Source organism: Trachinotus anak, unplaced genomic scaffold, assembly GCF_046630095.1.
Source record: "Trachinotus anak isolate AG129_WGS33_773 ecotype Australia unplaced genomic scaffold, CSIRO_AGI_Tana_v1 ptg000004l, whole genome shotgun sequence".
NCBI lineage: Eukaryota > Metazoa > Chordata > Actinopteri > Carangiformes > Carangidae > Trachinotus > Trachinotus anak.
The window spans coordinates 15800797-15825407 of NW_027273855.1; the positions used below are offsets into that span (position 1 = coordinate 15800797).

The 24611-nt window shown below is 41.0% G+C and overlaps 1 protein-coding gene across 3 annotated transcripts in view; it reads left to right on the forward strand.

Moving 5' to 3' along the window:
- Nucleotides 1-419: 419 nt before the first annotated feature.
- The window catches only part of cacna2d3a (calcium channel, voltage-dependent, alpha 2/delta subunit 3a), a 112243-nt gene continuing 88051 nt past the window's right edge, over nucleotides 420-24611 (forward strand). For 2 of the 3 annotated variants that reach the window (XM_071476366.1, XM_071476367.1), the window contains exons 1-3: nucleotides 421-631; nucleotides 891-972; nucleotides 23403-23519. In XM_071476366.1, the coding sequence (XP_071332467.1) occupies nucleotides 507-631; nucleotides 891-972; nucleotides 23403-23519 (324 nt within the window). In that variant the 5' untranslated portion in view covers nucleotides 421-506. Of the gene's footprint in view, nucleotides 632-890; nucleotides 973-23402; nucleotides 23520-24611 lie in introns of all 3 variants that reach the window. The other variant, XM_071476368.1, reaches the window with a different exon arrangement.

The following is a 24611-nucleotide window of genomic DNA, read 5'->3' on the forward strand; positions in this document are numbered from 1 at the left end:
GAGAGAGAAAGAGAGAGAGGAGGAGAGAGAGGGGAGGCTAGTCGCTCCACTCAAGAGGAGTAGGCGTGCTCTTGTGCGCTGCATCGTTTGATGATCTCCCCGGTTCCCCCTGAACCTCCACTCTGTGCTCTCGGTGGGTGAGGTCGGTCCAACAAAGCGACTAAGCGGACTTTACCAGAGGAGTCGTGCTCGACTTTCCGCCGGGCAGCAGAGCCGTGTGCACCGCACCGGTCAGCGGGGCCACACCGCGGCACTTTGGATAACTGAGGATCCTGCCGTTTGCCAAGGCGCATCGCTCGTCCCGCGCTAAGAACAGATGAACACATTGCCATGCGCGATTTAGTCAGTCGGCATAGGTGACTTTTCATTTCCTCCGTTTCCTCCTCTTTCTTTTCCATTTCTGGATTCTCTGGAGAGGGGGGTGGGGGGGGGGGGAGAAATCCACGGTGGCAGCATAAGCTCAAAAACTCGCAGTGTGCGCGTAGGGAGGGTATTTTTTGCCCAAGATGCAGGTGGATCGGAGCTGTGTGGTTTCCAGTGCGTGGCGTGCGTGTCTGCTTTTACTTTTCTCAACTCTGAGCACCAGGGTCACCGAGGTGGGAGGCACCCACCAAAGCATTCCTCCGTCCGTGTAAGTAGACGCTCTTTTACGCAAAGGTGCCGCGCATCACTTGATTCTCCAAGTTACAAATCAGAACTTCCTTATTTTTCAGAACTTTTATTTATTTAGTGCTCTTTAACCTTTGTTACATTTAAATTATAAAACATAAAATTTGCTGGATTCATTTTTTAAGTCAGCATGTTAACTGCTTTAAATTGTCTGTTTATATATTTGTGTCTTAAGTGTCTCTGATTTCTCGCTGGTCTGTGTACATGTGTGCCATTTGCAGGGTGAAGCTGTGGGCTTCAGCGTTTGGTGGAGAGATGAAGTCCATCTCTGCAAAGTACTCTGGATCCCAGCTGCTGCAGAAGGTGAGCTTCAGGTGTCAAACTTAAATTACAGCCCGGAACTGCAATACGCTTATGAGCTTATTCAGAAAGCTGTACTTTTTATGGGCAGTTTTACTCTTGATTCGAAACATGGAGGAGAAGAGGAGACTTTCTTTTAAAAAAAGTTTAATTACACACAGGGGCACACACTTAACTAGAGATCTTTTTATTTTCAAAGCTGAAATTTTGCGATCCTCTGGTTAACGGTTTATTTAAAAGCTTAAAGATACCTTTTTAAAAGACTTTTAAAATTGCTGTGTGGATGTGAAAGAACAGCCTATGAGAGGAAATGACTGCTGTTGAGTAATTTTTTGAGCTGAGAGAAATGTCACTCTTCGTCTCTTAAACTGTGCTTTTTAGCCACATGAGAATCAGTTATGCATGTCGACTAGGTAGGTGCAGATTTAAAAGCCTATTCACAACATGTGCCTTTTTAAATGAGTGCCCACTTCTCAAGCACTTCGGCACACGCGCAGATATACTCTCCGGAAAGCACTTTTTTTTTTTTTTCCCCCTAAACATCTGAACATGTTCCTCACATTTCTAAATGCCCTTACCTCTTTTGGTACCTCTCTGCAGTCTGTTCCCATTACTCCTCCACTTTGCTTTGTGGCATTAATGCAAGATTTGAGTGTGATGGAATGCAAATTTTCTTAATGGAGGGTCAGTTGATGAAGCATGAGTTAAAACTAGCTAATGGATAGCCGGTGGATAAAGGGCAAAGCTGGTGCTAACCTCTTAGTGGACACACACACACACACACACACACACACACACACACACACACACACACACGCACACACACACAATGTTGTGCTTAGGGCCAGCAGTTCAGGGCTCTGGTGGATGCAGACACCCACTGTGGTTTGTGTGGCTGCTGTAAGGTGCCACACAGGCCAAACCAGATATGATGTGACGCACAACCACGACCTGTGTCTGTCACTTACATATGTCCCCTATACACAAGTGCACACATACAGAATCCACCTCCCACACACACACACACACACACACATACATGCACACACAGTGGGTATGCACATGGCCACACACTGCATATTCACATGCACAGTCCCATAGACACATACAGTCCTATAGCATGGGATTTCATCAGCTGCTGATAAGGAAGAGTAGTAGTGTTATCTCTTTGACAGGATAGAAACTCTACCCCCTTCTCATCTTTTTCTGCCTCCAAAAAGAAGATAACCCTCCCACAGAGTGACGACCTCTTTATGAAATGCAAATGAAGGCCGCAGGGTTAATTGAGCAAAGAAAAGACTGGAGACCTTTTTGTGGGAAAAGTGCATCTTTTCACACCAAACTGGTATGTCGTAAGTAGAGCGTTATTCACTGTATCATCTGATGTGCAGGGTGTATAAATGCACACATGGATTCACTTGCAGGCTTTGGCAACATGTCACAGTGCCCTGTATGTTGGGCCTCATTGTGTGTCCAGTACAGTCTTGTAGCTCTTGTTGAGGACTGCTGAGGAGGGACCACAGTTCCCCCGAGGGCACATATGCTTTTAAATAGGCAGAAAGAATGTGGGATATACACTGTCATACATAGAGAGGAGGACTGAAGAGAAAAGACAAAAGTGTGTGTGTGTGTGTGAACGTGTGTGTGAGATAGAGAGAGAGAGTGTGTGTGGTTTTGTGTGTGGTTTTGTGTGTGTGTATGTGTGTGTTTGTTTCCCCTGGGCAGGGGACAGATGGACTCAGTCTCTCTTCAGTTATCTCTCTGACCCTAGCGTAACAAAACTCCCCTGGAAATAACCATACCTCTGCAAGAGTCACACACACACACACACACACACACACACACACACACACACACACACACTCACACACACACTCACACACAGACACAGACAATTGCACTATGCATGCAACTTAACCTGAGTCATGCTACATATAACAGTATACATTGTCACGTTTTATTTTAAAAATACTTTTGCACCATCACATCAAGGACTTATAAATTCTATAATGTATGGAAAATATTCTAGAAAAAAAGATTAAAAAGAAAAAAATATGGCTGTATATGTATATGCTATAGATGGGAAATGAATTTTTAAAAGCTGTTTGATGATGATGTACAAACCAAACCAGTACATTACACAGATGTAGTTAAGCCACCACAGAAGACCAAATAGTGCTCGTCAGTATTTTTGTTTGGTAACATTTCTGTGCAGTTCTGCATGACTGGAAGCTATTGTGGCTCATGGTGTTACTTTGTGTTCCAAGTTAAAATGCTACAAATTGAATTTTATACTTCCTTTGTGTTGCCTCTGCGTTAATTTGATGCTTGATTTGACTTCCAATTTAATCATCTTTAATAAGAGACATTCTTAAAAAGTGCAAAAGTGTGGTTAATCATAATTAATAACACAAAAGCATGCAATAAATTACTTAATTCTTTTTAATTGAGTGACAGCCCTAATCCAAATACATTACCAGCTTAATTTAATATTATCATAGATAATTCATATAGATGCTGTCAGCAATTTCAGTCAAACAGGAAATAGTCAATAAAATGATTGCATGACAGCTAAGTTGGAAAACGGCATCATTCCCAGAAGGACCTAGGATACAGGATTTATGTAAATATAAATATTTGAAAATAATTACTTCAAATAACCTGATTTGGTTGAGGCTGTTTTCAAAGACAAATTTAACATCTTAGTCTTTTTTTTATATAAATATATTTTTTAAATCCAGTTAGACCAGATTTAGCATTTCACCCCCCCCCCTTCCATTTCCTTTGCTGTCCTGATCTGTCCTCCCTTCCCACGCCACAGCCCGCTTCCTGTATCCATCGGAAACAGCTCTTGTTTCAAGGTTATATCAGTCTGTGTGTGTGTGTGTGTGTGTGTGTGTGTGTGTGTGTGTGTGTTTTTGCACAAGACAGAAAAAAAACCCCTAATCAATGAGACCTTCAGTTTGTTACACAAATCAGATGCTAGCAGGGCGCTCATCAATGTATGTACACATACAATACATATATATAGATACACTGTATATGGGCACACATTCACACACCCATACAAGGGACGGGAGACTTCTGTTTGAGACACATTAAACATCTCCCACTGACAGTTAGAATTAGCTCTGTGTGTTTTACCCTCTTCGCTGCTATTCTGTTGAAATCTTTAATTTCATGTATCATTGAGCAACCTGTCTATACGAGCCAGCCTGGTTGTGATGGCTGTGTCTGCGTGTGTGTTGTTGGCTAGACTAGTTTTCACCTCACTGATGTTATGGCTTTCTGGAATCAAAGTAGTGGGACATTATGCCACGCTGAAATAACTTCAAGCCTCTTGGTAATGGAAGACACAAGACAAATGATCATTCTGTGGGATCGCCACCGCGGCTCTCTGAAAGTTATCCGTGCGCGTCTGCTCTCCTATTTTTAAAAGCATAAGCTGTATCTGAGGGTGAGGAATAGGCAGCATGTGTATGTGTTTGCAGCATGCGTGTGTGTTAAGTTTGCACACCTACTTAAAGCATGCTCAATCACACGTACACACACTGTCTCTCCCACACTCAGAGACGCATATTCTGAACAAAAGAGGATGATAGGAAAGTGTAATGATGTGTGACAAGAGTATGCTAGAATTGATTTGCCTGGGTGAGGAGGAAGAGTGTGAGCGTCTGGAAGTGTGTGCGCATGTATGGTTTCAGAGCATTGCCATACCATTTTCCTCTACTACCAAAGAGCTTAGTGCGGCAAGCCACTGACGAAATTCCTAAAGAATGAGCAAAAGAGGACAGAGTGGAGTGGTTCCTCAAAAAGAAACGCTGGGTGAAAAATATATATTAGTATTGAAGTCGTCCAGTGAAGTGAAGAGGCGAAAGGCTTATGGAAAGACACGCAATGTGCACTTGCTGGGTTCATGTACAGAGTGAAAGAGGGGGAAGAACGTGCTTAAATTTGTGTCCACCGATGTGGCCAGCCATCAGCTTTTGCAATAAAATATTCGTTATCACTAAGTGATTTTAAAGAAATATGTCATCATCATTGAAACATACTTATATACATTAACAAAGTCAAAATTAAGAAATGAATACATATTTTTCTGACTATATGTTCGTCTTGCAGTTGCCAGCACCTCCAGCCCAGTAGTGCACTCTGCATGTTTTTTTCCCACCTTTTTAAACATTACATATATGTATTATAGCCCTACATTATATAATACTATTACCGACAGATTAAAAAAAAAAGATGTAAACGAAAACCTACAAGTGTCACATTTTCAATAACTAATAAAACCAGCTTAGTTTTTTGCTTCAAATGCCGTCAATCATACTTCATTTGTATAGCATCTTTCATACTGGTTGGTGCTAAAAACAGCTTATTTTTTAATTTTTATATCAGTTTATTTGGCATCATCTAATGAGCTTTTAAATAATCTTATCAACACAAGAGATCCCTGATGAGTTAAGGGCTTTACACACAAAATCGTTTTGATCCGTTGAAGACCTTTCCGCAAGACTTGTTTCACAAAAATATAATTCAAAATTTCTGCAGAAGACAGTTTCATGTTTGTCTGTTAGAGAAAAAAAGATCTATTTTTGTTCTGAATATGTATTTTAGTCACACTAACCAGATTTAAGAGCATGACTAATTGTCTAATTTTGAAGTGGAAATGATTATGCATTTCAGTTTTTCACGTTCATTTAAAATTAATTACATATTTGGATGAACAGTGGAAGAATGACTCTAGCTGTGTGTGGAACTGCAATATGAGTTGTTTCTTTTTTTGTGATATATTTTCCACTCAGCACTCACATTAAACAGCACTTAAAGTTTTAATTTGATAAAGCATTCCTTTTCTCAAAGGAATCTCACAAAGAAACTGATGTAGTTTAAGTTCCTTTTATTTCCTATACAAATTGCCCTTTACAAGCCTTTATAAAGAAGATATCTTATTTATGTGAATCATTGTTTATTTGTCAAAGTTGCTTTGCTAAATTTAATATGAGAATATTAGAATGATTTCTGTGTTGTATTGTGCACATACACATGTAATAATCTATGTACAGTTATGTAGCAACCAATTGTTTACACTGGACTGTTGAGATCATGTCCACAGTAATGTTTCGGGGGAATGTATGAATTTTAGAGAGTTTCTACAAATGCACACAAATTACACATAGTAGCTTCTATAATCACTCTAATTATTTTTAGGTGTGAATAAAAACCAAGAGGTTAAGCGATGTCATATTTCTCCACCAGAATTACCTTCTTGGAGAAGGCTTTTAGTCTATGTGGTGGTGAGATATAAAATTTGCAAACTATACAGACGTTTTGGTATTTAGTCAAAAGTGTCCTCGGGAGATGCGGTTGTGCTGGAGGTATTTAGGCCCATGACCTCAGTATTTCTAAAACCTAAGCTACGCCACTGTTGTATTTAAGCTGCTGTGTTTCAGCCCAGTTGAAAAAAAAAACAAACAAATATGATAAAAAATTATGGCACATGTAACAGCTTTCCCCTGACTGTCCAAAATGTGTTTCATTAGAGCCCCCCGAAAAATTGGTGGGTTATTACATTGCCTAATTCAGATTTTTTTTTTCAGTGTTTTAGGCTGGTAATGCCTAAAATAAAATTGTAAAAAATAATGTTCAAAATTGTTCTTCACACTAATTTGAAAGGCAGTTTTACTCATTTCTCTTTTTGCCCTCTATTTGCCTTTCTTGTTCCATGGATGACTTTGCATATCTGTGTGTGAATGTGTGATGTGTGTGTCTGCGTCGAGGTGGAGGGGGAAGTGTGTGTGATGGTGCCAATCTGCTGCCAAGGGTGGGTGATGGCTGAGGCGTTCCAGTGTAACAGTGTGTCAGTGAGGGGGAGACGGCTGCAGATTAGATTTAGCTTTGGGAAAATTGAATAGCTGTCAGGTTTGGTTCAGCACGGCTGGCGATGAGGTGAGGGAAGGGGGTGTTTTGGGGTGTGTACTGGTGACGGTGCCTCTTCCCCTAACCTCCCCTAACCCTCCCATTTCTTCTTCTGCTTCTATCTCCCTCCCTGTCTTGTTCTCATTGACCAAAGCATGATCTTGCTAAATTTGATTCCTCCACTGCTTATTGAGGGAGAGGGAAGAGGAAGAGGTGTGTGTGTGCGTGCGTGCGTGCGTGCGTGCGTGTGTGTGTGTAAAAGAGAAAGAGAGAGAGAAAGTGATGGAGGAATGCCGTGTCACACAGAGTTAATTACAGCGTTAGCAGGCGAGAGTGCAGCCTGTGCTGCTATCCTTTCATGTCCTAGCAGGCCAGCTTTAGCCAACACAGCCACTCACTCATACTGTAATTAGTGCTTTGTTGGTGAGAAAAGCATGAGAAAAGCCACCGCGTGAATCAAACACCCTGCCTTTACTAAAGAGAGCTCAGGAGCAGAGAGCGAGGCCTTTTGCTACCAGATTAAAGAACTTCAATTCTTTAAGAGCACAACTGCTGACGCTGTGTTTTGTGGGCTTAGAAAATCAAGTGTCTCTTGGTGACTTGTTAGCAGTTGCAGTTGTGCAGTTTACCTCTTTGATTTATCCCCAATTTCTCTAAGTTCATTTGCCAGCGTGAAAAGTGTTTGATTCAGTAGTTAATTTGTATTTGTAAGAAAGCTGATTTGTCTTCCTAGTTCCTGAAGTTTCTGCAGAAGATACAGGTGCGCACACACACACACACACACACACACACACACACACACAGTGTTTGCATACAGTGTAATACCTTGTGCTCTGTGCTGCTCGGATGATGAATGTGAACACTGAAGATAAATATCCACTGTCATCTGTCATTGGTTGCTCAGGTTTGGCTCTGCTTCTGTTGGCCTGCAGATAAAGAGCATCTCACCGTGGCAACACCACACATTAATGGACACACACATGTATACAAACATAGAGACACACACACACACACACACACACACACACACACACACACACACACACACACACATTTTTACAGATTTCTGTAATTATGACAGATTGTTCGCCTGGTCAGCTCCAGACTCGATTGTATGCAGAAAGTAAACATTAGCCAACTTGGTAAAGGGGCGGGACTAGTACTATTAAGCACATTAACGTGTGCGGCACTGTGTGAAGGACTGTCTGTGACTTGCTGCTGTCCACATCAATCATCCTGCTGGTTGTTTGGGTCCACCTTGTGTGCTGTAGGTAAAGATGGCTCTTATAAAGTAATACACTGAATATGAGAAAGGACATCAAGCTCATTACAGCTGCTCCATCAATCACAGGTACCTCCTTATATGTCCCAAACCGCTGCATGCTCAGATAATTCTCTATATAGTGAAGCTTAACCTTTCTTTCTTTCTTTCTTTCTTTCTTTCTTTCTTTCTTTCTTTCTTTCTTTGTCTCTTAAGTACCCTCCACCTTTTTGCCAATTCTGTCACCCATATGTTTTTGCATCCTTGTGCCTCCCCCAATTATTTTTCTCTCCTTCTCCCCTTCCCTCTCACACTTTCTCTCCAAGTCTCTCCTCCTCTCCCTCCATCCCTCTGCTTTAATAATGGATAGGATGCAGCTATGGCACTAAAGAATACATGGGAGGGGATCTTGGGACACGCCAGAGTTTGGAGCAAATGTTGGTGCCCACACCCTTAAAAAAAATAGTTCTGCTGGCCCAGCACAATGTCCTGCACTCACTGCACTCTCAATATGTGTCCCAAGTCACCCCCTACATCAACTCTGCCGACACACTCGCACAAATGCACGCTTAGTTTTACTGTACTACACCCCATTTGCACAACACTTCTCATAGACTGTATGAGTGCTGCCAAATCCAGCTCAGTGGGACAACGGCAGCCCCTCCCTTTGATGACCTTCACCTGCACTTGCTATCATCTCGCACAAACACGCACTTGCTTCTGCAGTGTACAGTGGAGGAATACAGTCATGCGTAAACAACGGGAAAACCACACATCAGTACACACATGCACTTCAGTTAGCCTTCCCATGTTGCTCACCACATTACAAAAAAGTTTTCGCACTCTGTGTGTATTTATTTTCTGTTGTGTGTCTGTGACATGCCATGTTATGCATTGATAGCAAGAGGCCCGTGCTGACTGATGTGCAAATGAGGAAATGCTGAGCACTGAGTAGGTGACAAATGATTACTTAGACACAGAGGATCAGTATGGATCAATGTTGAGCCATATTGATTACACAGTGTTATTGGCATGAGCACAGGGCCACATTTAGTCAGATAGAGGAACTGTTACTTTTTCAACCGGAGACAGTGTGTTGCTCAGCTGAATATAAATAGTCTGTGATAATGTAACTGTGACTCACAGCAATGGTCACAACATGGGATTGTTTCAACTTCATTGTTGAATCGTCAAAGTTTAATTTATTTCTGGCTGTACTGCGGGGTCTGTATAGGAAGTGCTTCATTTACCATTGACCCAGACGATACAATAATCTTCTTCATATGCTGCTCTACAGACATATATAAACAACTGGGAATTTTTGAATGACTGCTGTAGGTCTTTAAAAGATTCAGTATAAAATAAATTTTAAAAAGTTTATCTAATGGCAATAAACTAGAAATCTGATTAATACTGAGTCAGTTAATCACTGCAATCAATTAACTTTCAATCACTGGCTAATCAAGCTGATGGCTTTGTGAATGCAGAGGTGTATCCAGGTAACTTATAACATTATTTCGCTCTGTTTAATTATTGAACTGAAGAGTACCGCTGTGCAATCACTGTGTTTATGTTCATTATTCACATTTGTGCAGTGAGCAGAAGGTTTGCAGTGTTATCACTTTCTTAGATGTTTTTTACTAAAAAGGAGAAAGAGGATAAAAGGAAACCACTGAAAGTCAGAGTCTTTATTTAACTCCCATGAAGAGATAGTCTGGATTATTTCATGTGGAGTGGTATGAGGTGCTTGTCTATAGTGAATACATCACCTGCACTAGATTCGTTTCAGCGCGCTCCCAGTTTAGAGAAGCAGCCGGGAGCACAGAAGCTTAGTGATGTGCTGCTGTGGTTGGGGCCATCTGCAAAAACATGTTTTAGCCACAGAATTAAAAAAAAACAATGTCATTTAAAGTGTAAAAATGTAGATCCTTTGGAACTACATATATTCAATGACGGAACTACCGTGTCCCTAGGACTCAACAGCTGATCTGCAGAGTAATACAGCGTAAAGGAAAGGGCTGTTTGATGGCAAGTTAAAGTGTTTTTAAAATTTTTTTAAAATAGTGGCTAAAATGCTTTTGTGTATGGCCCCCTCCACAGCAGCACATCGCTCAGCTTCTGTGCTGGTGCTCCCGGCTACTTCTCTAGACTGGAATCACACTAATCCAAATCCATTTGCACGTAACACACTGACTATAGATAACTACGTCAAATAAGCTAAACTGTTAATGTAATGTTGTCTTCACACCACAACCAGCCATCGCAGTAATGTGCTGTACATGCGGCATAGCACCATAATACAAGTATAAATCCAGCTTTACTGTGATTCAGGAATATTTGTTGATGTATTCATTCAGTCAGTTTCTTTCCTGTTTGCAAACCCAGGAAAACAGTGAACCTCTTCAAGCTAATAGATAAGTATGTAATATGTCATATGATGAGGTTATACTGACAGAAGACCATACTGGGTTACACAGTTATCAGCAAAGAACAAAAGGTTGCAGTAGGCGTCAAGAGCTCAAATGCATTCCATTTTCTGCACACTATGCTGATGGCACTCAGACTATGGTGCAAAGACTGACACTCTATGTATTAGACCTACCTGGTGTCATTGTACAAGCAGTGTTCTGGTGTGTCGAATGATTTTAATGCTCTTACAACCGAGAAACTGCCCTTTGTTTGAATGCCACAGCATTCCTCAACCATGATGCTGATGCTGACTGGACGATAGTTTACACCAGTGATCTGCACAGGTCCTGGATCTAAACACCAAACGATCATGATTAGTATTATCAGATAACATAGACAACGATTCCTCTAGGATTTTTATTACCTTGAACCTGAGCTTTCTAGAAATAAGCCTCCTCGGGTGGCAAGAGTTCCAACTTGATATCTCTAAAAATGGCCATATTTATACTGTGAATACGTAAGAAATGTGTTAATGTTGTTTATACTTTTTTCTTTTAACCTATTCCTTTCTGAACAATATATCATCTTTAGTTTATATTTTATGTTGTACACTTATTTCATATTCTTTATTATTTTCATGTGTACAGTTAAACTTAGTAGTGTCTTCTTAATTTATGTTTTGCAGATCTCAAAAGTATTTATCGCCACTGTAGGTGGTACGTTTATTTTTTTTCCATTTCATTGTGAGGCTTTCAAAACAAACTCAAATGAAACTGCAGTCCAAAAAATATAACTTCCCATAATAAATCTCCACTTGCAAGGATGAATATTGCCTTTATACATCCACCACAATGTTTTCCTCTCCCCCTCCACTTTCACGCTGGCTGCTGCTAGAATCAATTTGAGACTGAGAATGTATGGAGTGGAATAGGGAAGCAGCAGGCCACACTAAACCTGCTGCTAAGCATGAAAAATGTTTTCCAGGACTCTGCTGAAACCAACTGAATGCAGGCAACTACAGATAGACTGTGGACTATTAATCAGTTCCATGTGAACAGATTAGACCTGCTCTTGGTGCTATTATATTTTTTGGTGAAGTGAATTATGGCTGTATGAAAGAAGAAGTGGAGTGGGAATGGTGGAGAGGCTACTTCCTGCACTTTCTGCATGAGTGTTGAAAGAGAAAGTCTTTACTTTGCTTCATAAAAGAATTATTATGGGGTAGATAAGTTCTCGTGCTGGCATAGGCAATGTCAGCCTCAGCCCTTTAGGAATTTCCATGTCTATGTATAGGCGGGGGGTACGCCATGATGGCAAGGCAAGTGAGGACACTGAAAGATGGCGGTCATTAGAGAGAGCAGGGATTTGGCACCCACTCTGAGGGCCAATGGTGCATACCCAACAGACGCAGTGCACCCTGGGAAAAACTTCTGAGTGTTGCTGCCGGCTATGCCATAAGGCCTTGCGTGTGTGTGTGTGTTCGTGTTAGTACAGCTGTTATTCTACTGTTCCTCTCAATAGCCCTCAGGCAGCCTGCAAAAGCACGTGTACACACACGCATACACACACACACACACATTCAGGAGCTGCGGGTGGATGAATTGTGTAAAGGAGCTAAATGGGTGAGGTGTGTAAGTGGTTTCGATTATGCTGGAATAAAAAAGAGCACCGTGGCTTTGGCTCTCAGGGAGGATGTGTGTGAACCAGTGATTTTTTTTGAAAAGAGATTTTTAAAAATACAAGTTGATGTTTAATTATGTAAGGGATAACACTCAATAATTACCAACACTTTCCACGCGCTCCGTGGAGGCAAACCACGACTGTTAGTCATCTGGTATGTTGATCGGGCCACCACTTTGGTCTTGACTGAAACATCTCAACAGCCATCAAACGGAGTGCTGTGAAATATTGTGCACCCCAGAGGACAAAGCCTGCTGACTTTGGTGATCCCCTGACCTCTCCTATGACTCCTCCTAATCACTAATTTTTAAAGTGAAATCGCTTTATTTATTGTTTCTTTTAAACTGGTCCGTTTGTTATGGAGTGGGGGACACCTCTGCTGATCAACTACTGGTAAAAACCAGTAAAGAGTGACAGAGAGAAGGGGAATGACATGCAGTAAAGAGTCTTGGCCGGGACTTGCCTGCTTTGTGGATTAGCACCTACGTGTTGTGCGTCCTAAACACTCGGCTATTGGTTGACCCCTCTATCAGATTTGATCCCCTGGTCCGTTGGTTATGGAGAGGAGGACACCTTTGCATTTAAATCAGCTGCCAGTAAAACACTCCTGAACATCTGGGTTATAAGTTAGCAGTTAGTTAGATTAGCTCCCAGCCCTTCCCTGATGTCCTTTGTCCACTGTACGACATTGGCGAAACACTGAATTTAAATGTGAAACTGCTTTCAGTGCTTTTAGCTGTTATAATCACCAGGTCTGTTTATTTTGGAGAGGAGGAGACCTCTGTAGATAATTCAGCTCCAGGTAAAAACCTCCTGAACAATTGACACTGCAGAAATCCAAACCATGAGAAGCTTATGGCAATGGCGGTGAAGACAACAACTCCCATGATCCCACGCTATTTCATGACATCATCCCATGTCGTCTTTTGTTATCATTTATGTCCCCCTCAAAATTCATTGTAATAACTGATGATGACTGGTGATTGCCTAACCTTTAATTTAGCTCTATCACATCATCTTCAGGTCGTTTCAGTTCATCCACTACTTTGGCTTTTGGCCAAATACTTGAAAAAAAAAAAAAAAAAAAAAACAACTGATAAAGTTTCCATACAGCCTTACCTGTACTTCGTGTTTAGTATTAATTAGCAAATGCAAGTATGCTAACACACCAAACTAAAGCCCCTTTTTTACACTGGATAAAAAACCTGCTAACTCACTGTAACGTCTGGCTTTTGTGTAGTCAATGCAAAAAGGTAAAATTGGCATAACACCAGGGTAAATGTAAATAAGTAAGTAAGTAAACTTCATTTATAGAGCACCTGTCAAGACCATGGTTACAACATGCTATGCAATAAAAGCATTTCAGAAGTACAGAAAACACAAGATAAGATGTGCTGTGACGTCTGTCGGAGCACACGGTGCTGTTAAACCAGAAAGCTACACCTTCCACTGAGAGTGTGCAGCGCTACGCTCAGTAAGTTTTGAAAACACACAATCACCAACTGAAGTATCTCACACAGAGGCTCCAACACTTACAGCAGCAGCAAGCCAGGGATGAGATGGGATGAATCCATTTTACCAGTCTGCACAGCAGCTAGCAGCTCACTGTTTGAATCTGTGAAGATATTCCCTCCCATGCGTCTTTGTGTGTGTGTGTGTGTGTGTGTGTGTGTGTGTGTGGTATGTAACTGCACATGTGTATCTTTGTCCTCTCAGTCAGAAACAGAAAGGCAATCTTGTCGGGTGAAAGGAGTCAATCACTTTCTCAGTAGGTTTACCCACATTTTTTGTTTAGTATTACAATAACACATTATCCGAAAATGTACAAAGCTGTTAATAGCACTTTTTTGATAGTATTAGCAGCAAAGTCCAAATCATTAAATATGCAAAGCCTCCCTTTGTACAATATTTACATTTAGTTACATTCATTGTTCAGGAATTTTATGGATTTAAAAGTTTTAAGTTTCCCATAAGGCTGACTTGAGTCTAAGTGCTGGGTTATCCTAGAAAAGAAGTGGTTAATTTGACGTGTTGACGGACCACACTGGGAATCAAAGATCGGCCACACTAAACAATATCATATAGAAATGCACATTTTCAGTCACTCCTGGTAGGCATTCATAGTGTGACACTCAGTTGTTCACATAAAAAATTATAGAAATTGGTATATCAAGAATGAAAAACAGAGCTAGAGCCCCTAGCTCCTTAAGTTGTAATTCTCAGCCTACAGTGCTGATTTTTATTGCCTGGACAGGTCCGTCAATGGAAAGCTACCACTCCCCTCAGATGATGAACATGTTTTTCCACTAGCGAAGTTCCACATTTTAGTTGTAAATTAAAGTATTTGCTTTTTTCAACAGTCAATTCTGGTTTTAGTCCTTCTGATGATAACCCATTTAGAGCTGCCATCACTGCTGCCAACACACTGAAAAATAGGAAACCAGTGTGTGACAGTCATGATAAAAGAAGAGCTGTAGGATCATCATTTAGCTGTTGTTGTCTGTCTAGATTTAACAGAACCTTCATCAATCAGAAGCAAAGAGATACCATGATTCTGAACACTGTTATCATGCCTGACACAAGGAAGAGTCCAGTTATCAATTTGTCTATTTACCGAAGTTGAATTTTGAACATGTGGTTCAACAGGTGCTTTATAATGCCTTCAGATGTGACTTGGCAACGCAGAAATGAAGACAAGAACTATTTGTTTCATAAGAAAACAATTGAAACTTGGGTGCCAACAGCCTTAACCACCATCTGGTTTCCTACTCGTGCTTCGTCTGCTTGCTGAATGTGTGTCTGACTGTGCGGTGGTTTTCTGGTGGCCAGCGACTGACCACGATGAAACTGCTCCCAGCTCACTTCTTAGGGCACAGTTTACTTCCCATCAGGAGCTGCCCTCTTCTCACCATATGATTGAGTGGTCCGTCAAGGATGTGTGTGCATGTGTTCTCCCAATCCTTCCCTTTCATTCACAGTGCATCTCCGTGCTATGATCAATACTGTCTTCGCCCTCACTGATAGATTGCGTTATGGTGAACGGAGCAATGATGAAAGTGTGGCCAGTCAGGCAAGAAGAGTTTATGATTCCTAAATTTTATTAAAGATGTCTTGTTTTTACGTCTGTGTGATTAGCATTTACACCAAGTGTTTAATTCACATTTTGTCTGTGAGTGTGTCTGTGTGTGTGTGTGTGTGTGTGTGTGTGTTTTACAATCTGCGGGGAGTGTCTCTGTGCCACCAGATACAGGACTCAGACCAACATGCTTTTGAGGCAGGGAGGACAGGCGTGAAATTAATTGTTCCACTTCATCTCCGGCCAGCGCTCTTCTTTTGAGGGAACAATTTGTCGGCTGGCGTACAAGGGAGGGTATGAAAGGAGGAGGGCATAGCAACGATTTGGCGTTCCTGAGAGATCCTGTGATCCAGCAGTGATTTCCTGCTGCGGATTTGGGCTGATGCTCCTGTCCCCCGCTCAAGTAACAGACTCTGAGTGTTTCACAGGAGGCAGAAGGCAACACCAGTCAGAGTGCTTTTGTTTCAGTCTCTCACCCTCACTCTCTCTGTTTCCCTCATTCCTGCACACAGACACACACACACAGTGGTGGCCCAGTGACACAATGGCAGAAAACAGGCTTAACGTCAACCACGTGATACCTCACCGTTATACCTCTTCTCTCTTTCTCTCTTCACCTCCTTTCTCGTCGTCTCCCCACCCCCGCTCCCCTCCTCCTCCCTGAGCTACGTACTCTGTAATTAAAAAACATGGCTTTAGGGAATCAGCAGCCCTTTATATGAAATGATGACACTGCAAGACGTTTGTTCTCCTGAACATGTTTTAGGAGAATACATGCCCACACACTCTTTAGGTACAAGGATGTAAATTGCATTAATGAACACATACAAGCACCTGCAAGCATACACACACACAAACTGCACTTCACCTTTGTTGTTGTTTGAAAGTTGTGCATCTCTGTCCTGGGATTTGGTTACATAATTCATATAGGTCTGTATATGTAATTTTTTCAACATATATTGGATATTATATGTCGTAATACCTAATATTCTCCACATGTTGGGAAAAGATAGAATTGATATAGAGTGTGTGAATTATACAATGACAATCCCTAGGGCCAATTTTTTCTCCTGGGTGAAAGGGATGGATCCCTGTTCACCCCAGAAAAGGGACTGATTACAGCACAGGCATGAGCTTCAGTGAACTGAAGTGTAACAATCCTTACTGTATCTTGCTTGTTTAACTGAAGCTGCCAAATAAATGCAGTGGAGTAGAAAGTACAATATTTCCCTCTTAAATGTAGTAGGATAGAAGCATGACAAAGCATAAAAAATTACCCTTAAAAAAAAAAAAAAAACTAAACAGACTATTGAACAGACCACCATGGCTGATGTTTTACTGCTCATTATCCTGCTGGTAAACTACTGTAAATTGTGGTTTTAGAATTAAAGTTATTAGAATCTTACCATGGATGTCAAAGACTGCTTTGCAGCATTTCTTTAATATATTACATGTAATATGCTATTTTGAGAATTGCAGCTTTAACATACCAAAATTTGACTTGATGCTAGATGCTAATGGTTGAGATTGATGTTTATCACTGGATACTGAATTGGATATCCAAACACCATTTATGGATGAAAGAACCAAAAAGAGACATACAGGGAAGAGATAAAAATAGTGGTAGTGGTCCTTGATATTATGGTTCCTTTCTTCCCCCTTTCTCTGCCCTCTTGTCCTTGAGCATCTGGAATGACATGCAATTTTTTTTCAAGTTTACCAGGAAGATTCGCACGCCAACTTTATCTCTTATCCAGATCCAGATACCCAGATCATTTCAGTTGCTCAGTACATCAAAGACTCTGCTAAGTGGACTTATTGGTCTCTATTTCCTTGTGCCCCTCTCTTTGTCTCCTAAACAGCACTCACAACACAAACTTATACTTGCTTTACCATAGTTGTGAGGATACTCATTGACATAAAGCATTCCCCAGCCCCTTTACCCTAACTTTAACCATCATAAATAAATACCTAACATTAACCCTATTAGGAACCTAATTCTAACCCTAAAACCACATCTTAACCCTCAAACAGCCCTTTGAAGTTGTGAGGGTCGACCAAAACGTCCTCGCAATGATGGTTTCAAAAGCAAAATTTGTCCACACAGCTATACAAAGACATGTACACATACACACACACACACACACACACACACACACACACACACACACACTCACACATACACACACAGTCAGAGGCTTCTCTGAGCTGTGTCTCTTTTGTTCATGAAACCAGACTCATCCACTTGTAGTCAGACAAGCAGGCAGGAGCAAACAAAACAAACAGGGCTGCTTTTTGTGAATGAAAACCAAATAACACAGCTTGAATGAGGCAGAATACTATAGCACACAGACTTGTAATTCAGGGTAGTACGCTTGGCTTCTTGGCACATGTTTGCAAATTCTGCCTCTCCTTTTCTGCTGTTCAGCTTCATTTAGTTAGCCAGAGAGACAGAAAACATCTGAGCAACAAAGCAACGCTGTTTTTATTTTTGACTTTTAGTCATTTACATTTAGGTCACATGTTTCACAATTTTAAATTAAAATTAAAAGATTAAAATCTGTAATAAATGAATGAAGGATTCTTAGAGTAATGTTATATGTTTATGTCTTTGCACAGATGTTGAAGTGTGAACATACGTTTTTGTGCCAGTCAGTGTGTGTGTCTGCGTGTGTGTGTGTGTGAGACAGAGAGAGAGAGAGAGAGAGAGAGAGAGAGAGAGAGAGAGAGATACAGAACAGCTGTAAGATTATGGGAGAATGGGACAAGGTAAAGTGGGCTCTGGTGACGCGTAAAATGAGCTGGGATTTGGGGGATTGGGGTTCAGTCTTAGTGTGAAATGAAGTTGTTCCCCTTCATTAACCACTTTATTATCAAACCCCAATGAAACCACAAACATAGATACAAATACTTCATATGTCATTTGTATGTCTACACTCTAATACTCCATCACGGAGGCGAACCAGCCAATGGACACAGAAAAAAGCAGTACACATGTTGCCTATCTATCTATACATATCATTTGGATCTATATCTGTAACATCTGTCTTTTGTATGTGTGTGTGTATGCGTGTGTGTGTGTACATTCAGGTTTGCGCATGTCACTGTTGCTGTGAGCTAAGGTGCAGCCTGGATATGGGGATTCTAGCCTCTGATTATTGTCCCACAGTCAGAGCACACTGTGTAGGAGAGAGATTAGCTGCATCAGCTCATCCATGTGATGCACCAAAGCAGAGGGGGTGAGGGGGAAGCAGAAGAGAGGGATTGAGTTACACTGATGGTACAATATGTGTCACCACTGCTTGTCTCTGTCCTCAACACAGCAGAGACGACTTTTTTAATGGACGCTGGGGATAGATATACTATCTTTAGATGTAACTTGGTGGGGGAGAGGTAAATTTGTGTCTGGGCTGTCACTAGTTTCATCTATGGGCAGACAATAATTTTGGCTCAGAGAAACATTGTTTGTTACTAAACTTCTAGCTGTTATGCAGTGAAGAGATTGAGATTTCCGAGGTTCCAAGGTGGAACTATGTGTATTGTTACATACACACTTTTTAAACTGCTGTCTGCCATTTTAGTAATTACTGCGATGTCATTATTCCTGTGAACTGAAAAAGAAATCCAATTTGAACATGTCTAATCACACCAGATGGATTCCAGTGTAAAGAATTTTTACACTACAGATGAATGGAATTTTGTTATTGGTGTTGAAATATTAAAAAACAATCTCCAGGTCATTGTTTTGGAAAGACAGTACAAATAAAAGTCGATTCATCTTCATCTTTATCTTTTATTTTTTATTTTTTGTAATTTACATGAACCAACCCTTAAAGTGAGCTATCCAAGGCTTCAAAACCAGTAGTGACCAGAGTGATGAACCAAACGAGAGCCATAGTTTGTAAAATATATTTAAAAAAAAAAAAAAAAAAAGAAACAGCTACTATGTGGTGTGAAACCATTTGATCTGAAGGCCAGCCCATATTATAGGTTAGCAGAAACCCTCCTGGTGAAGAGCGCAGTATGTGTGCGACAGGGAGTGTAAAGTCAGGCCAGTATCCTCGTGCACACTTGCACCATTTTCTTGCAAACATGACAACCCCTTGGGAAAAAAAGCAAAAAACACTATGTTGTGTTCAACAAGTAGTACTAGTGGACCTGAACAGGTGCTCCAGCTAAAAGTTACATCTGAATACCAGCCACCTCCTCCAAAGCAGATGCTTCTGAACCCCCCCCCCCCCCCCCCCCCAATCTGTGATCTATTTTTCATCTGACAAGGACCAACTGTGTCTCTAACATATGATGATGATATTTGACCATCTGTGCATCTTTTAGACAGTAACTTTCAACTCTCTTATTATCCTGCTGGGACATTGAAATAGAGATTTAACCACATAAGAGCAACCCTGGAGCTGGAAGGGTGTCTCTCTCTGTCTGGCTTAAGAACACTTTAGCACAGTAGATACTTCATTAGATCAACACAGGAGCCTGAATCTGACTCCTCTGGTTGTCTTCTCATTCACTTCACTGCTAATTCATATTAAAGTTTCTGTTGAGGCCTGTTGTAGAAGCTTTTTATGCCTTCTCCTGGGAAATGGTGGTTCTGGATGTATGTCAGTTGGCTTTCCTATGATGATGATGTGATGTGAAGAGGATAGCGCCAGGCTAATTGGGCGCGGTCTGCTCTGGTCAGCCTGACTGAGCATAGCGCTGCGGACAGCCTGTGGTCAGCCGGACCCTCTCAGCCTCTCACTGACCACACAAACGTGATCACAAACATAAACATTTCAGCTCAGGCTGTGGGAGCTCTGTGCTTTCCTTAGTCCTTGGTGAAGTGTGTAATGTCTGCCAGTTCTGGGCCAGTTTCATGGACAAGGATTTCATGGACCTGTGGGAAAAAAATGTATTGGTTTCGATCGGAAGAATAATCTATGAGTGTGTCCATGTAGTCAGCCCGTTCATTTTTATAATTAGCAAAAGAAGTGGGTGCAGTAGAGGAGAAGCGAGATGAAAGGGAAACCAGGAGATACACAAACGAGAGAGAAGAAAAAGCTCTACGGAGAAAGTAAAGGGAGAAAGGACAAGACAGAAATTGGTGTAGAAAGCAGTTAAGCCCGTTCAGATTTGATCTCCTGCTGACCTGTCAGCTTTAACAGCCCACCAGAGCCAGCCAGGAAACAGGACTGGCTTAAAACCTAGATTTTCTGTCCCTCTGACATACTGCAGTTGTCTGTCAGCCAGTGGGATTATTGCGCCGATTTTCATACGGTTCCGGTCGCTGTGATTTTGGCTTGTGAGTCATCAGCCAGTCACTTTGATTGGCCACAGACTATGTTACTTGAGGCTGCAATTAATTAGCAGTGATGTTGGGTGAGGGACTAAGGTTTGTGTGAGAAAATGTAAGACTTGGTTGAGATAGTTGTTATGCAGAACAGGTCTGAAGAAAAAGCTGTGTCTAAAAGAACATTAGTGTTTAGTAAAATTTCTTTCTTTCTTTCTTCCTTCCTTCGTGGTGTCTGATTCAGTCTTTACCATATGTGAAACAGAAGCATTTTTGGATGGCTGCACTGGGGCTTTTAAAGAGAATTTTAATACCAAACTGTTTGGCCATGACATGCAAATGAATCTGGCAGCGATGGCACCACTTCGGCAGCATTTCAAAGACACAGACTGTTCAGTGTTATGGCTGTGAAGTGAGGGTTGATGCTTTGATATGGTGTTAAAGATGAAACAGTGTGTGTTTCCCTTTAGGAACCTCATTCTCTTCAGTCTTCCCTGGCTTCTTCCTGTCAGCAGCTCTTTGCCGTTCCTGCTGCTCGTTGCTCCACCTGTCTTTCAATCTCTCTCCACTGGTAGAGGCACTTTTCCACTCATTTAGAACATGAGATTCACCCCTCCGCTCCCATTATACTGTAAATTGGACACTCATCTCCTCAGAAAGTACCTTGATGAATCAGACCCTCTTTCCTCTAATCACTATAATTGCTGGAAAAAAAAAAAAGATCTTCTCCAAATACCATGATCACTCTGGCAATACAGGAGTATTGTACCTCCAGGCTCTGGCCCTTGCACTCCTTATAATTGGTTGCTTGTAATGATGAATGTAGTAATCAACAGATTTGAACTTAATCTATTACGTTGTACAGTGTAAGTCATTCTTCTTACTATGTTTGTCATAAAATATTAAACTGAATGGAAATTTAGTGATTTTAACCTGCTTCCCTCCATTTGTGTCGGCCTGCAGCTCTACAAATACAGATAGCATTTCATGCCACCCCCTGACCTTCCCACTTCAATATTATCTCTCCAGGTTCTCTCTGATCATCCATCATCCTATTCCTCCACTTTCTACCTTCGCTTTTCACCCTTAACATCTCCCCGCCTTCCCTTTCTTCTTCATCCTACCTGTCTTCGCATCTCTTGAATCTCTTTGCACCCGCGCAGTGTTTGCTCTCCCTATCGCAGTCTCTCTTTTTGTTTCCCCTTTATCTGTCTTTTGCTCTCTCATCTGTTTGTCTGTCTGGCTGTGTCTTTCTCACAGGATGGAGCAAATACAAAGGTGCCCACATTCTCCTCGGCACACAGCAACACACAAACACAAAAAAGAAATTTACCCATGTTTGATCACTTGCTAGAAAGATAATCAGTGATCAAAGTCAGTATCTCTCCTTCTCGCCGTCCCTTTTCGTGCTTGATTGTTTTCAGTGGGGTGCTTTTTATTTCGGTGACGTTGCACAATAAAGTGACCTGTCTTGGAAGTGACATTTTTGCCCAGTTGCTTTGCTTTCACTCGTCACCTTCAGCTACAACTAAAGAATTCATGCTTATCAAAAGTTTTGGCATGAAGCTAAAAAAAAAAAAAAAGAAAAAAAAAGTCTTCTCTGTTTAGCGATGTCCTGCCGTTTTTCAGATGATTGCCTAAATCCAAAAGCTACTGCCTGAGTGTCTGATGCTGTCCCTACTCCCCTCCTCCTGCTGTGATTTCTCTCCCCTCACCCTGCTACTCATGTGTGTTGCTGCACGGGAGCAGCTAGGAGCATGCATCTAAGCAGGTTGGCATAACATTAGAGGGAGCATGCTATTTGATATGGCGGTAATCTTCTGTTAAATCCCCCAAGAGTGAAACACAGCCGCCTGCAGCTTTGCACAGATTTCAAAAATGGTTTTCTTTTCTTCTTCTTTTTCTTCTATTTTTTTCTGTACAAGTATACCCCTCGCTTAGATCAGCTCTGTGTATGTGTGTGTGTGTGTGTGTGTGTGCGCGCGGCATGTATGGGCGTGGAATTAATGAGACTTAATGTCACTGTCCCCCGTTTAAAGCGCTGGTTAAGCTAAGCACCCTAGTATAGGTTTATAGCTGAATAATGTGATTTAGTGTAGTGCAGATACCGAGGGCAGTGGTGTGTCATCAATGCTTAATGTGTGGTGAGTAAAACTTGAAGGTGGCTGATAATTCTCTTGGCTGAGCTGATTGGTTTCGTTTGTATGTAGATTAGTTTGGAGAAGCAACTCCTACTAAGCTTTATTCCAGTTTTGAACCACTGATAATCATTGTATAATGTAATTTTGTTTTTCTACGCTGTAATTCTGCTACCACTACTTCTGCCTACACTGTACAGACAACACTCATTGCATGTCTGATTTTAGATTATATTCATAAACTTGACTTGGTGTATAAGGTATTTTTATAGCTTGTTCCCCTACAGAAATACCTACAGTAAATGAATGCTTCCATAAATGATAATAAGGGACATGTTTTTAAAACTCATGACTGCAAGTGGGTAGAATATATAGGGCTATCATTTTTGCCCCAACACCTTGCTTTGCCTTAGAAATGTGGCCATTTGTCAGATGTGAGCAAAACAACACTGAGTAACTTTACCGCAATTAGGACGCTGAACGTTGGCATGAGCTCATGCTGTGAAATGCATGCCAACATGTAGCATTAAGCAAAATATGACATACATTTTTTTTTTTTTTTTCCAGAATCCCTTGAAATCGTTTAATGTACTAAAAACACACCATTGAGTGATTTAACGGCGGCAGTAACTGCAACCTGTTAACGTTAATGTGTGGTTTTTCTTTCAGAAATACAAGGAGTTTGAGCGGGCAGTGCGGGTGGAAGAGATTGATGGGCTGCGGCTGGTAAAGAGGCTGGCGGAGGACATGGAGGAGATGTTTCACAAGAAAGCCCAGGCAATGAAGGTACGTGTTTCTGTATCTGAATCTGCAGTTAAAGCAAAACTTTCCTTAGAATTAGGTCGAAATACAAACTATCAAAGTCTGAAACCAATCCCGTGCAAAGATGTATTTGAATGTAATTACAAAAACAAAGAAATAATTTCACTGCTACCCAGAGAGGGTAGAAATCAAAAAGTAAAGATGTGGGACTGAGCTGGATGAAATCACTCGGTAAAGCGTTTATTTCTGACCACTCTGCTGACGCTATTGGATGTCTGAAGAAGTGCACTAGTGTCACATTTCCACAGTGAAACCAGACACATCCAGAGTGCGGTGTGTATATGTGTGAGAGAGATATGTGAAAGAGTGGGTGTCGGGAGTGAGGTGACAGACATAGAGAGGCTGTGATCCACCCATCAGTGCCTGTGTCACTTTATTGATCTGCTCAGACCAAACATCAGTACTCCGCTTTAGGAGGAACTAAAATCATGTAATTTATATTTTTAATATATGTATGTGTAGAGTGTAGCATGGATATACTGTAATTGACAGCATTATACTGTATTTGACTGTTACTATGAATATTGTACTATGCTTCTCTTCATTTATTTGAGAACTAAAGTCACTACTTACCTTGCAGATTTAGATTTTACATAAAATATGATTGGCTTATTAAATATACATTGTAATATTTAATTTAAGGTGAAGTAGCATCAAAATGCCACTAAAATATTAATGCATCAGACACACTGATCCAATAAGTGTATGATAAAATAAACTCTGAAAGAAGCTATTCTGCATAATTATTAGCATAATGGAACGAGCTGCGTGAGCCTCCTACAGCTTTCCAAATAATAAATGGTTTTAACATCAATCTTCTAAACAGTTGTTTGAGTCTGATCAAAAGAAAACACAGATGGTAGCTGCCTGGTACAACTATTATGGCTAACTGTGTGGGGGCAACTTGTACACAAGTACAAGTGTGAGGTTTTCTTTCATTCAGAGTGTGTTTGTGCTGGAGAAGTAGTTTTTTTTTTTTAAACATGTAACCAATTATTTAACATCTCTCAGCTACCATTTTAATTGTGGTGTAACTATATATTATTGCTTTTTCTT